Raw genomic sequence first — 13051 nt, 5'->3', positions numbered from 1 at the left:
AAATCTTGAACTTACGCGGCCACCTCGTAATTAATTTAATGCATTGCCTGCTATTAAATATTTGTTATTAGAAATTAATGGTTGGCATGCTTTCTGTATAAAGGGCCAGATAGTCAGCATTTTAGGCTTTGGGGGATTTAAGAGCTGTCACTCAGCTCTGTTGTAGTACTGTCATAGCTTGAAAGCAGTCGTAGTCTGTATGTAAATGAATGGCCATGGCTGTGTTCCAATAAAACTTTATTTACTAAAACAGGTGGTGGGCCCTTGGTAGTAATTTGCCTACTTTGTTCTAGGTAATGTTTTGTTGGACATCTTTGTCCTTAAATCTTTGCCCCTATACCCGGTGATTTCCTTAGGAAAAATTCTTGAAAGTATAAATTGCTGGATGAACATGTATGTACCTTTTAAAAGTTTACATCAATTTATTTTATTTTCTCGCCTACATCTTAGGAGGTTGCTCACTGAGTGTGGCTTACTCTGACTCGTTTATGCCAGCACCATTCCATCAGATTTGGAGCTACCTCCAGGAATGTGGAGCGTGAAAGACTAAGGCAGGGTTTGCCAATTTAAATGCCTTCAGGAGTCAAGCAGATTAATGAGTAAATCAGGCCAGTTGTCATTGTCAGAATAAGAAGTGGTGGGAACGTGGCAAAATGAAGAGCAAGTGTCCCATCAAAAGTGGGAAGCTGGTTCTCAGCTTTGCCACCTGCTGGCCCACTAGAAAGTGGTTCATTGTTGCCTGATCTGTCTTATCCAGAGAAACCAGAAATCCAGATTTTGGTGTGAAAACGCCTCATTTTTAATTAAATACCTGGTGGCCCAGTAAGCCATGCCTGTGGACTTGTGCCCGGCTCAGGGACCTCTGCTTTAACTGTGACTTACCAAGGGGTCTACAGCTTAGAGTTGGAGGCATATCACCTGGCTCCTGGCCACGTGTGTTAGACCTGCAGGGAGGGCGTTATGGATGAGAACTGTAAGGTCTGGCAATCTCTGGCTATGTATCCCTATAGGAAAGGAAGCGTTATAGCTCTGAGTAGGGAGGTGCACTTGTGAGTCATCTGCCTGGCCTGGAGACATTTCCTCCAGAGCTTTCTGAATTAGTCAGGAAGAGTGAGGGTCTACCACTTGTCCATTTCCTTAGGACAGTTTCAGGGACTGTCTGGATCCTAGTCTCCAACCTGTACAAGGCCCTGCACAATCTGACCCTTAGTCCTTAGTTTCTAGTCTCCCCTTCCTTCATGAGCTTCAGCCACACTGCCTCCGTTCATTCATTGATTCTCCAAATATTTGCTGAGCTCCTACTATGCGCCAGGACCTATTCTGGGCAAAGTAGAGCAGGGTGCAGGAATGAAGAGAACTGGCAGGGCGAGGGTTAGGGTTTTGAATAGGTTCCAACGGTGGTTGTAGGAGATAAGCTCAGAGAGGTCATGACCCCAGGGTGGAGGGGGAAATAGGCCCAGCTGGCAGGAGTCTTCAGACTTTGCTATGCATAAGAATCCACCTGGAGAGCTTGTTAAAACACAGATTTCTGGTCCTCACCCAGAGCTCCTGAGTCATTGACTCTGGGGTGGGTCCTGAGAATGTGCATTTCTAAGGAGCTCTGTGGGTATGTCTGGTTTAGGGACATGTAGGCCTTTGTAAGTAGTTGTTTTTTCTCAGACATAAGCAGGGAGCCATTGCAGAGGGTCTGGGGGTTTTGTGTGTGTGTGTGTGTGTGTGTGTGTGTGTGTGTGTGTGTGTGTGTGTGTATAAAAGTGGCACAATCGGACATATTTTACAAGGCTCACCCAGTGTGTTGAACATAGGCAGCAAGAGGGCAGAGACAGAAGCAGATAGAAGAGTCTAGAGGTTTTCAGTCATCAGGTGAGAGATGATGATGGCCCGGATCAGTAAAGGTGGTGAAAATCAGTTAAATTCTGGATGTATTCTGAAGATGGAGCCAGTACTTACTGATGGATTGAATGTAGGGTGTAAAGGAAAGAAGTGAATCAGAGGTGACCCAGATTTTGGAAGTGAGCAATGGGGTTGAACCACATGAAGACCATTTTTTTGACCTACTCCACCCCCCCCAAAAAAAAAAAAACACTGGTAATTTCATATATTTCAACCTAAAAGAAGAATGGAGTTGCCATCTACTAAGATGGAGAAGACCACGAGGGGAGCTGATTTGCAGGAGAGGTTGGACATGTTAAGTTGGAGATGTCTGCAGTCCTGCCACTGGAGTCAGCACAGGGAGATGAGTACGGAGTTCAGGACATCTGGACTGGGGGTTTAAATCCAGGAGAATGGCTTCCATCACCAGGGCTGTGCGTGCAGAGAGAGGGAGTTAAACTCTGAGCCTTGAGGCGCTCTGACATTTAAGAGGGAGAGAAGATGAGAAAACTAGTAAAGGCCACTGACTGAGAAGAAATAATGAAAGAGGCAGAAGGAAAACCAGGCGAGTGCGGTAAATAAGAAGCCAAGGGAAAAAGTGTGTGGAGAGCCTCCTTGCTGTTCCCTGAACAGGGGAAGCTTGTCCACACCTGAGGACTTTGGCACTTTGATGGGATGTTCCTCCCACCCATCTGCCTGGCTCATGCTCTTCCCCAACTTCAGGTCTGCTTAAATGTCATTTTTGGGTTTTTTTTTGATGAGGCCTTCCCTGAACAGCCTGTGTAAGATGAGGGTGGTTGCCTGGCATCTGGCTGGTACTCAAACAATATTCGCTGAACGAATGGTAAAGTTACAACTCTTTTGCTGGGAGTAGAAGTCTGCAGGAGAATGTATTAAAGCCTTGCGCTCAAGGTGTGGTCTGGCTCATGGACCATCCAGGTGGGCATCCCCTGGTACCTAATAATATAAATGCAGGCTCTTGGGCCCCACCCCAGACCTACACATTAAGGCTTGCACCCAATCCTGTATTTAGTTCTTTATGTATCCATGGCAAGAGGGTGATTGGATGTTCTCTCAGATGACAGCGACTCAAAATAAGAGGTTAAAACTATCAGAACCGGGGAGTCTGTAGTTGCTTCTGTATTCAATCAGTTGTTATCATGTGATTAAAAATAAACTTGCATGAAGAGGCTTTCAAGAATGTTTTATATGGTTATCCAAGTGATTTCTTGGTTTTATTTTGAACTGACCTGAGCTAGGAGTGAATATAAAATGCACAGCACCTGATACGTGGTAGACAATTCTGGGTGAGTGAATGCTAATTCTGTTTCCTGTATTTTACAAAATCTTGGTATATAATATGACATGTCCACGGGTAACCACTGATACGATCGTCAAAATCCAGGACCTGTCAGTGCATGGTTGTCTCTTAAAATGAGTAATGGATCAAGTTTGTTGGCTCTTGCTGCTTCTCTCATACGGAATTTGATTTTATAAGTAGCGTTTTTATTCTGGGATTATAAATACTCTGCAGGTAGACAGCTACCACTCTTTACTCTCTCATAATTCTATTTGGCTGAATTGAAAACTTGATATTCTTTTTATATTCAGTCCTTTGGCTTATTTTAGTCTGAGAGAGAAAAAACACTACATATAGAAGGAGTTTTTTTTATGATAATACTTTTCTTTTTTTCTGAGGCTGCTAAATATTGTTTATTCTAAATGCAAAGCATGCCCACCTTGAGGTTTATAATAAGCACAGTGTTTTCTAGGTCATTAGCTAAGGATAAGAAGCCTGCTAAAACTTTTGGGTCTGGCTGGTCTACTTTATTCTATTGCAGCACTAAAATGACAGAAAAATGGATTTGCCCTCCTTTCCTTTTGTACACGTTTATGACTCATTTTTCTGAATTCAGAGATCCTACAAAGTGGTGTGAAAGTATGCAGACCAGTAACAGCACGGTATAAATTTATGCATATTCGTGTGTGCACACATAGGGTGTGGGAGTACCCCTCCGGTTTTACACAGTTTTATCTTTCTCCCTTTACTCAATTAAAGTCCTAGATCAAAACTGATCAACAGTGAAGGTGTTTCCATCACTTGCAACTGGGGATAGGATGGTAGGGCCCTTGGTTTGATTTTTAACCCTGGCAAGTCTTTTAACTTTCTTTTCAGAATTGCAGGGGTTTTTTGTTTTTGTTTTTGTTTTTGTTTTTGTTTTTGTTTTATCTTCAAAACAGGAATAATGAAGCACATCCTGTGTTCTTACGTGGCTGCTTGTTCAGTTTAGACAGCATTTGGAAAAACAACTATGAAATGATGTGTACATGTACTGTTTTTCTTTAGAAAAATCACTTCTTTCTTTTCTTCAAGCCTTGCCGAAGCTTCTACATATAGGAAAGCTGAATTCTAGATGGGTAAAGCTTTTTTACAGGGCGTGTTGGCATTTTCTGTAAAAATGTAGATAGTAGATGTTTTAGGCCCTGGGAGCCAGGCGGGCTCTGTCACAGCGGCTCTTCTCTGCGGCTCTGGTGTGAGAGCATCCGTGGGCAACACACGAACGGATGGACGTGGCTGTGTGCCAAGGAGGCTTTATTTATGGACACTGAAATTTGGACTTCATAGAATTTTCATGCATCATGAAATACCATCCTTTTGATGGTTTTCAACCATTTAGAAATGTAAAATTATTCTTTGTTTATAAGCCATCCCCAAATGGGGAGCAGGCCTGGAGGGGCTGGTGGGCAGGTCCCTGTGGTAGGGAAGAGGACCTGGGCGTGTCACCCTTGGTCACTTCTGACTTGCCTTTATTTAAGTACTCTTTATTTTTGCTTTTTGTTTGCATATGCTTTTGATTCTTCCCTCCTAGGTCAAGATTCATATCCTTGTTGTCCTCATTTTTGGTTAAGGGTACCTTTGTACAGATTGTACAGAAAACATGACTGAGTGAGAACATGTGTTCTGGGCTGGTGTTTGCTTTTGTGCTCACATTATCATTGTGGGACTGAAAAGAATCTTGGCACCTCTCAGAGGTGACCCTGGATAAGACTTTGGTCCAGTCGTTTCAGAAAGCTAGCTTTCTCTGTTTCATCATTCTCTCAGGGATAGTGATTGCATAACTAACCTTCTCTATACCTTGTCCTTTAAAAGACGGTATAAGAATGGTGGTTTTGGGTGGGAGTGTATAGCAACTGATTGAATTATCATCCTTTTATAATATGCCTTAAGCTTACTGAGCCAAAGTCCACATTCTCTCTCTAAACCACATACTGAGAAATCTGAACACTTCATTGACTTGTTTAAAAAAAAGTAAAATCAATTGTAAACTAAAAGGATTACAGGAATCTTCATTCAATTTTATTTATATTCTGGTTTACAAATACTAGAAGGACTCGAAGAACAGTGGACATCAGATGGGGATTTATTTTGCTCCAGTGAACTCCTTTGTCAGCCAAGATGACAGTATCTACAAATACTGCCTTACGCGCTGTGCTCCAGAATCTCTTTAGACTGAAACTGATGGGAAACAACTTGTCAGTGTCACCTGGGAAGTGGTGAGGCTAAACTGTGACAGTTAGAAGGTGATTCATTCCAATTCTCTTGCTATCAATTCAGGATCTGAATGAAGAAAGGAAAAAGGGCAAAAAGATAGTAGTTGTAACCAGGAAAAAAAAGCTTCAAAGCTTTTGGATTTTTGCCCTTGAGCAAGATAGCTAACATACTTTATTTATGTGAAATATAAATTATGCCAGTAAAATAGTGTATTTTGATAGAGTAAGAAGCATCCCAGCTTTATTTTGTGGTCTGTGTGCTTCAAGTGCCCAGTAATATCCAACTTTTGGTATCTGAATTCCTTAATGTGGATAGTTGGTTTGAAGGTCAAAAACATGCAAAAATTATCAGGAAATGATGCAGAAGTTGAATGCCACATAAAAGTTTTCATCTGCATGCTTGTTTGGCTATTTTTAAATGAGTGAAACAGAAATCACTAACTAAAAAGTTATGGTTTAGAATGGTTGAAGACAGGACATTATATTTACATGGCTTTTAAAATATTCAAAGGACAGTAGTATAGAGCTTCATAATAATGCCATAAAAAGTTAGGGCAATTAGCGTTTTCCTCCAGCATCTTCTGGATGTGAGGGAAGCAAGACACTATTCAGAGGCTGTGTCACACACCAGCAACACACAGCTGGGAATTGTATGGCTAGGATTGGGTGGAGGTGATGCAACGGCGCCAGCTGTGTTCCAGGTCAGCGGTTCTCAAAGTGTCATCAAAGTGGCCAGGGGATCTCCAAGATTCTTGTAGTTCGGCTAGGTCAAAACTACTTTCATAAGAACGCTAAGGTGTTCTTTTCCTTTCGTTGTGTTTATCCGTTGAGTACGATACTACATGCCATTTTATGTCAGGGACTTGAGTATCTGTGGATTTTGGTATCTGTGGGGGGTCCTGGAGCCCATCCCCCACGGATACCGAGGGATGACTGTAGACGGAACAGTCTGACCAAGGCCACTTGATGTGTTAAAATGGTGTTGTTCTGATGGCCAGTGGAATATGTGCTAGTGGGTAATCTTGTGTTTTAAAAATGTCTTAGTTTTAATTCCTAAGATGATAAAAACGTGTAGAAGTAACCCATGTAAACACAATAAGTTCCAAGAGTTTAAGAAGGTTCTAAGACAAAAGGAAGTTTGAGAACTGCTATTTCAGATGGTTGCTAAGCCTGGTAGAGGCAGGGTTTCATTTAATGCTGAAAACACCTCTAAAAGGCAGGTTCTGTCGTCATCCCCCTTGAGTATGAGGAGAGGAAGACCTAGAGAGGTTGATGATTTGCAAAAGGTCACCTAAGTAGTAAGTTGCAAAGTCAGAATTTGAACCCAGGTTTCGAGTTCTTCTCTGTTCTGACTGCTGTTGCCTCTCACAGAAGCACCAGGAAGTGCCTGGATCTTGACACTGACTTCTAAGAACTTTGGCCACCCCCCTGCCTCAGGAATGTGGATATGAAGATTCTCCTTGTGAACAATGTAAAGCAGAGACCACATTCTACTTGTGGGCTGAGTCCAGCCTACAGATGGGTTTGATTTTTCTTATACTGTATGAAAAATCAAACCATTGGGTGTCATTTTTGTAATCTGGGAAATTTCACTTAAACAAGAAGTTCAGATTGCCAGCTAAATTGAAAAAGTATAAGATCTGGCTAGACTGGAATGGTTTTCCCATATGGCTACAGTCAGTTGCAGATTATGTCAGCTGTTCCTTTTAGATGAGACCTGTGTCCTCTAGTTTGCCACAGACCTCACCACTCCCTATTACACCCCACAGAACATGACCTCATTTATGTTATCTGTTTTAAGTGTTGGACTGAAAACAGCTAGTCTTCTCTGTAGTGTTTATAGACAATCTGTTCTCAGCTTATTTAAAAGACCCTGACAGTAATAAGGCAACATACATCCCACCCTGATTACCCCAGCCTGGTTGTAGTAAAGACCTCACTGACGATGCCAGATAGAGAACAGATTGCTTATTTCCTCACTAATGCCTAAAATTATGATTCATTAAAGAATAAGGATCTGCCAGTGAATTAACATTTATTTTTAAACATTCAGCCCTTTCTTTTTTAAGTGCAATAGTGAAATAAGCACATTACACCCATTGCCCTCATTTTATGTTTATTTTAGTCATGTCTGTTGTCCTCATCATTATCGTGTCTGGACCCTTTATGAAACCCTAAAATGTCTCTGTGAACCCCTGTGTGCATGTTAGATCAGTCATTTGAAACAATTTGAGATTGCTGACTAAAGGACTTCATTATCCTGGGCATTTGGATGCAATTATTGAATGTCAAATTCTTGTGCTTAAAATATCTCACCATTTCAGCAATGACTGTCACCCATTACCATAATTTTTAGATATGTATTTGTCTGCCTTTTTTCTTGGGTTGCCTCACCCCAGACTGTTACAAAGCTGGCAAGCATATCTACTTGTTCCTAGTGTGTGTTCTCTGCTTTGCCCAGTGTTTAGCACACAGTAACAGTAAATAATGGAGTAAATGACCAAATATATAAATGCATCCGTTGTGTATATAACTCTTATTCTTCTCTAGCACCAAGAATTATATTAAAAGATTTTTTGTAAAAATGTTTATGTTTCCTAATTTGAGGATTAAATTGGGGAGATGTATATTTCTTATTTTCCAGATGAATATATATGCAAAAGTGCCTCTGTGTGTGTGTATGTATTTTCCCTTTTCTGTTTAGAGTTGCTCCCCCTCTTCCTGATGTAAGGTCAGTCGGAAATTTATGAATCTGTCCGACTAAGAATAAGATGCCCATTCATCTTGGATGCAAGATGAGGCTGTTGAACTTGGAAGCAGCGAAGACGTCTCCATACTAAAAGACACTCTTTCTGCATTTGGAAGTGGCAGTTATTTGTCCAGTAGAAAAGTCTCATGTGCATCTTATAGGCAGTGCTCTCCAAAGGGGGCATCTGGCTCTTAACCTATTGCTGAAAGAGAAATAGCATTGTCTATTAATACTACTGGAACTAAAGATGAATAGTGAATTGGCCTTGATGTGACAGTGAGTTTGACTTTGATAGCTCATCAGTTAAAAAGGTTCTTTTATATTTATGAAAAAAAAATGTGACGTCAAGCTGGGTGGGGTGGGATGGGATTGATATCAATATTTAAGATCAAACTCGTAGGGCTTCCAAAAAAAAAAGCCCCTTGTGTGAACTTTTTTTTTTTACATGCATAACTAATTAGCTTAGGTTATTATAAGCAGGGCTGCTGTGATAAAGTTTCCGGTGGTGTCTCAAGGTACCTTGTAGTGCCTTCTCTATGCCAGTCTTCAAATCGGAATTATAGAAAGTAGAGGGAGTGAATAGTCTACCGTTTCTCGTTGGATTGGGGCCACGAAAAACGTTGTTATGCTGGAAATGCTAGAATATAATCACTATCAGGTGAGCTTTATTCTTATTCATATTCAGTCTCTGAAATTTAATCAATAAATTTGAGTGTTTCACCTCTTCGTGTTGTTGTAGTAGACACACAGCTCTCAGTAAGTACATGTCTTACCAGTTTGATGCTGTTTATTGTCTGATAATGTAAGCAGTAATTCAATGTAGTTTTGAACAGAGTAAATATGAGTAGGAATTTTTTCCCCCTGGTGCACGGCTGTGCTCTCTCCATCAGCTCCTGTTTGTAGCTCATAAGATTAAACTGTGTTTATCAAGGGAAAAAAATTACTTTAAATTTAGTATCATTGATTTAAAAAAAAAAGCTTCTTATTCTGTATTAATGTTTATAAGAAAGAAGGGGAAAATCTCCTGGTGGCTTAATGTTCATGCTTTTAAAAACACATGCATAGAGGTGTTATGCATTTGAAAGGAACTGTTTAATGTGGGAACTGTCTTTTATTGTGAGTTTAAAATCTTAATTAAAATGTTGAATAATCATGTCCAAATGAAAGTAGAAGGAATTAATCCACAACCAGTTGATTTAATCATCAGAATATTTCTGTTTATTTTCTGCAACCGTTTTACACTTGTTTCTAAAGGAGTTTTTTTGTTGTTGTTCTGTTTTGTTTTTGTTTTTTTAAAGCAGAAAGCTGTTCTGTTTGCCAAAGGAAAGTGAAATAAATCAAGTTATGCACCTTCTTCTAGATTATTGTTTTGATCTTAATAAACTCTTCCAGGTGTGTTGGGGAAATTTTTGCCCTACAGATAGTTGTACATTTTCAGTTATTAGACATGAGAAGACGGGCGCAGGGTTTTAAAGGCATGTACCGCTAATTAGCAGGGAAATGAAACAGGGCAAAGTATTAACCCCAAATCCTAAGAGTTAGCCTTGAGACTTCAGTAATATCAAAATCCATTAGCACAGTGCCTGGTACCTAACAGGGGCTTAATCATTGATTCTGTTGCTGGCCTGGCCCGTCTCATGTTTGTGCTTGAAAGAACTGTCCAGAACTCGCAAATAACAGCGCTCTCTTCTCTTCCCTCCGTGGCTATGTTCAGGTGCAGACCCACCTCGAAAACCCCACCAAGTACCACATACAGCAAGCCCAAAGGCAGCAGGTAAAGCAGTACCTTTCTACCACTTTAGCCAATAAACATGCCAACCAAGTCCTGAGCTTGCCATGTCCAAACCAGCCTGGCGATCATGTCATGCCACCGGTGCCGGGGAGCAGCGCACCCAACAGCCCCATGGCTATGCTTACACTTAACTCCAACTGTGAAAAAGAGGTAATTTATGTCTCCTCCCCTCTCCTTTTTCTTACACTGAATGACTGTCTGTTGGATCTTACTCCCGCACTTGACTACGGACTCTAGTCTGTCCACGTGGCCACCTTCACCGGCCTTTGTCCCAGGTTCCCCATCAGAGCCGTCACCCTCCAACTTCTTCCCACTGCCGCCATCGCTGGGTTATTGGGTTTATGGCTCGTGGCTCGTAGCAGGAGCCCTGGTCCCCTTGGAGCGGAATGTGGAGGCGAGCACACTTTTTCTCCCACCCTGTTTCCGCTTCGTTAGCTGAATGTTCTCTTGTCTTCCAGGCCTTTCCGTTTCCAAAGCAGTGAAAATGCAGGGAGAGGAGGGAAGGTGGAAAAAGAATAGCAAAAATAGAAAAGGTGTGGGACAGGCGGTTTAGAAGTTCCGCTTGTTGTGAATGTCTGGAATATTATTTTTATTTCTCCCTGAGTTGGGGGGGGGTGGAAAGCGCAGAATGTGCGTGGCTGGATTGCAATAATACAGCACAGGAGAATGTAACAGAAAAGCAAAGGTGTCGTTGCTGAGTAAATTCGGTTTCCTACTAAATTGCTGCTGCTGGTTCGATCTGCTTTTGTAAAGGCTGAGTTGGAGACAAGACTCAAACAGACCTCAAGCTGACTGTTGCATCAAAATTGGAAGCATACCTAAGAGGAGAGTGGAGATTGATGCCTGTTGTTTACAAATTATGAGACGATGAGCTTCACTTGAATGGAGTTTTACTGTCCTCTGAAACGTTTATGTGATTTCAGAGGTGACTTCCTGAAGTTGGTTGATGTTAATTTCTAGAGGGACACAGTCTTCCCTTTTGCCCAAACCAACCTTCTTATTCTTCTCTGTCCGTGTTTGTCATCTATCGAGCTGATTGGATGGGAAGTTCTTCCTTCGTTGTTTCGGTTCTTCGTCAGATTCCACCTTTATTGTTCCTCTTGTTGCCGTGCCATCAGGCTCGTGTGAACATGTCATTGAAAAGTCATTTGCAAATCCAAGTCATGAGCTGATTTTGCTTGTGTTTTTGCAGGGATTTTATAAGTTTGAAGAGCAAAACAGGGCGGAGAGCGAATGCCCAAGTATGAACACGCATTCACGAGCGTCGTGCATGCAGGTACTGAATGACTTGGCAGCCCGGGGATGTAACACATGGTAATGAGGATCTATATTTGTGGCTAATCACACCTTCCTGATGACTTAAGGGATTTTTTTTTTTTACCCCCATTGATTTTTTTTTTAATAGAAAAAGCTATGAGCAGGCCTCCTTTTTTCATGGTGTCTCATGATTAAAAAATTACTAGGGAATTGATACTTAAAATGCATTCAAGTTGCTTTATGTCATTAAAAAGTGCTAAAAATACATAAATTTTAACAAATAAAGTATAAACTGCTGTACTGCATTTAGATACCATCATCAAAGCATATTATACAAGTTTATAGGTTAGCTACTTTGATCGGATATTAGTAAAACCAAAAGATGTGTGTGTGTGACATATGTTGTTTTATAAAGTGGAATCTCATGGAACATATATTTTGAAACTGTCTTTATTCATTTAATAATAATTAATGGATATTTTTCCCAAGTAATTAAAGGTTCCTCTGTGACATCCTATTTAATGGAAATATGAATCATGCTACATCCATTTATTAATATATTTATGTATTTTAAAATATGTGCGTAGATATATGAGAAAGATGAATAAGCAACAAAAATTCTTATTTTTTTCCTTTTCTATACTGCCTATAACCAACATACATTACACTTTTCATAAGAAAAAAATTATTTAAAAAATTCTATTATACCAAACCCACTAATTTCATTTCCCTAAAAATAAAATAAAAATTTTACAAAGAAAGGTTGCTCATAGGCCCATTTTCTTGTTCGCCAAGCCATTTGGAAAAATCATCTTTTAAAAACAAACAAAACAGATAAAACTGGTGTACCTAGAAATGGAAGTTAATAAACAACGTGCTGGCAGTTTTTGAAAACTGACCTCCAGTTATTCTTCTCAGGGGTCACCTTAATACCACGCTTTTTTTTTTCTTTTTGAGTGTTTACTATATTCCTGGTACTATGAGCACTTTATATGGTTTATCCTAAAATGTCACAAGAATCCAGTGAGGCAATGAATATTATTAACCCCATTTTACAGATTGGCACACTGAGGCTCTTAAACATTAGCAGCATTGCCCCAGTTCATAATGTGGGAGAACCAGGATTCCAATAAGCCCCATGACATTGGAGCCTGTCTTCTTTGATTGAAAATGGCAAAAAGACAAAGGAGCACCCATCTGAGTTCTGAGATTGCATTGTGTGTTTGTGAATTACTATTAAGACCTGGGCATGTGCGCGCGCACACACATACATGCCAGATAGCTCAAATACATAAGGTGTTTATGAAGAAATGTTTTCACAGTCTTGTCTTTGCAACTGCTGCGATGCACGTGTAATCACTGTTGTTTATTATCATAACTGACGTTTTGGTACTTCAGGAATAAAATTGATCTAGAGGGAATGTCAGCTCCACGAGTGTAATGATAACCTCGTCCTGGCATACTCCTCCGGGAATGCCAAGGAGCTGTACAAGGAGAGGCTTTATTCTACGAGTCACTTTAAGAATAGTGCAGGGCTACCCAGTGTCCTGGGAGCCATGGTGCCCCACTCATCCCTAAGGGAGCCAAGGCCAGAATTGCCATCTGGTTTTTTTTTCACTCCAAGGAGGGTGTGGGAAGGGTACTGAGCAGAGTCTTTATAGAAAAGAGCAAAAAGCAGTCTGTCATTCAAGATGAAGTTTCCAGGTTCATCTTTCCTCTTTAGGGCGGGCAGTTTTGCATGATGGTTGAGAGTATGGTTCAAGTTTTCTTCTCCAATGTGTAACTTTGGGCAAGTTACTTCTTGTTATCTCACCTGGAAAATTGCTATA

At 40.7% G+C, this 13051-nt stretch overlaps 1 protein-coding gene across 14 annotated transcripts in view; it reads left to right on the top strand.

Moving 5' to 3' along the window:
- The window catches only part of MITF (melanocyte inducing transcription factor), a 209513-nt gene that overhangs the window by 168291 nt on the left and 28171 nt on the right, over positions 1 to 13051 (top strand). For 11 of the 14 annotated variants that reach the window (XM_032458091.1, XM_032458092.1, XM_006186542.3 and 8 more), the window contains 2 exons: positions 9888 to 10115; positions 11158 to 11241. In XM_032458091.1, the coding sequence (XP_032313982.1) occupies positions 9888 to 10115; positions 11158 to 11241 (312 nt within the window). The remainder of the gene's footprint in view (positions 1 to 9887; positions 10116 to 11157; positions 11242 to 13051) is intronic. The other 3 variants (XM_032458097.1, XM_032458098.1, XM_014560761.2) reach the window with 2 other exon arrangements.

Source organism: Camelus ferus, chromosome 17, assembly GCF_009834535.1.
Source record: "Camelus ferus isolate YT-003-E chromosome 17, BCGSAC_Cfer_1.0, whole genome shotgun sequence".
NCBI classification, from domain to species: Eukaryota; Metazoa; Chordata; class Mammalia; order Artiodactyla; family Camelidae; genus Camelus; species Camelus ferus.
This window is presented reverse-complemented; position numbering and strand designations above follow the sequence as displayed.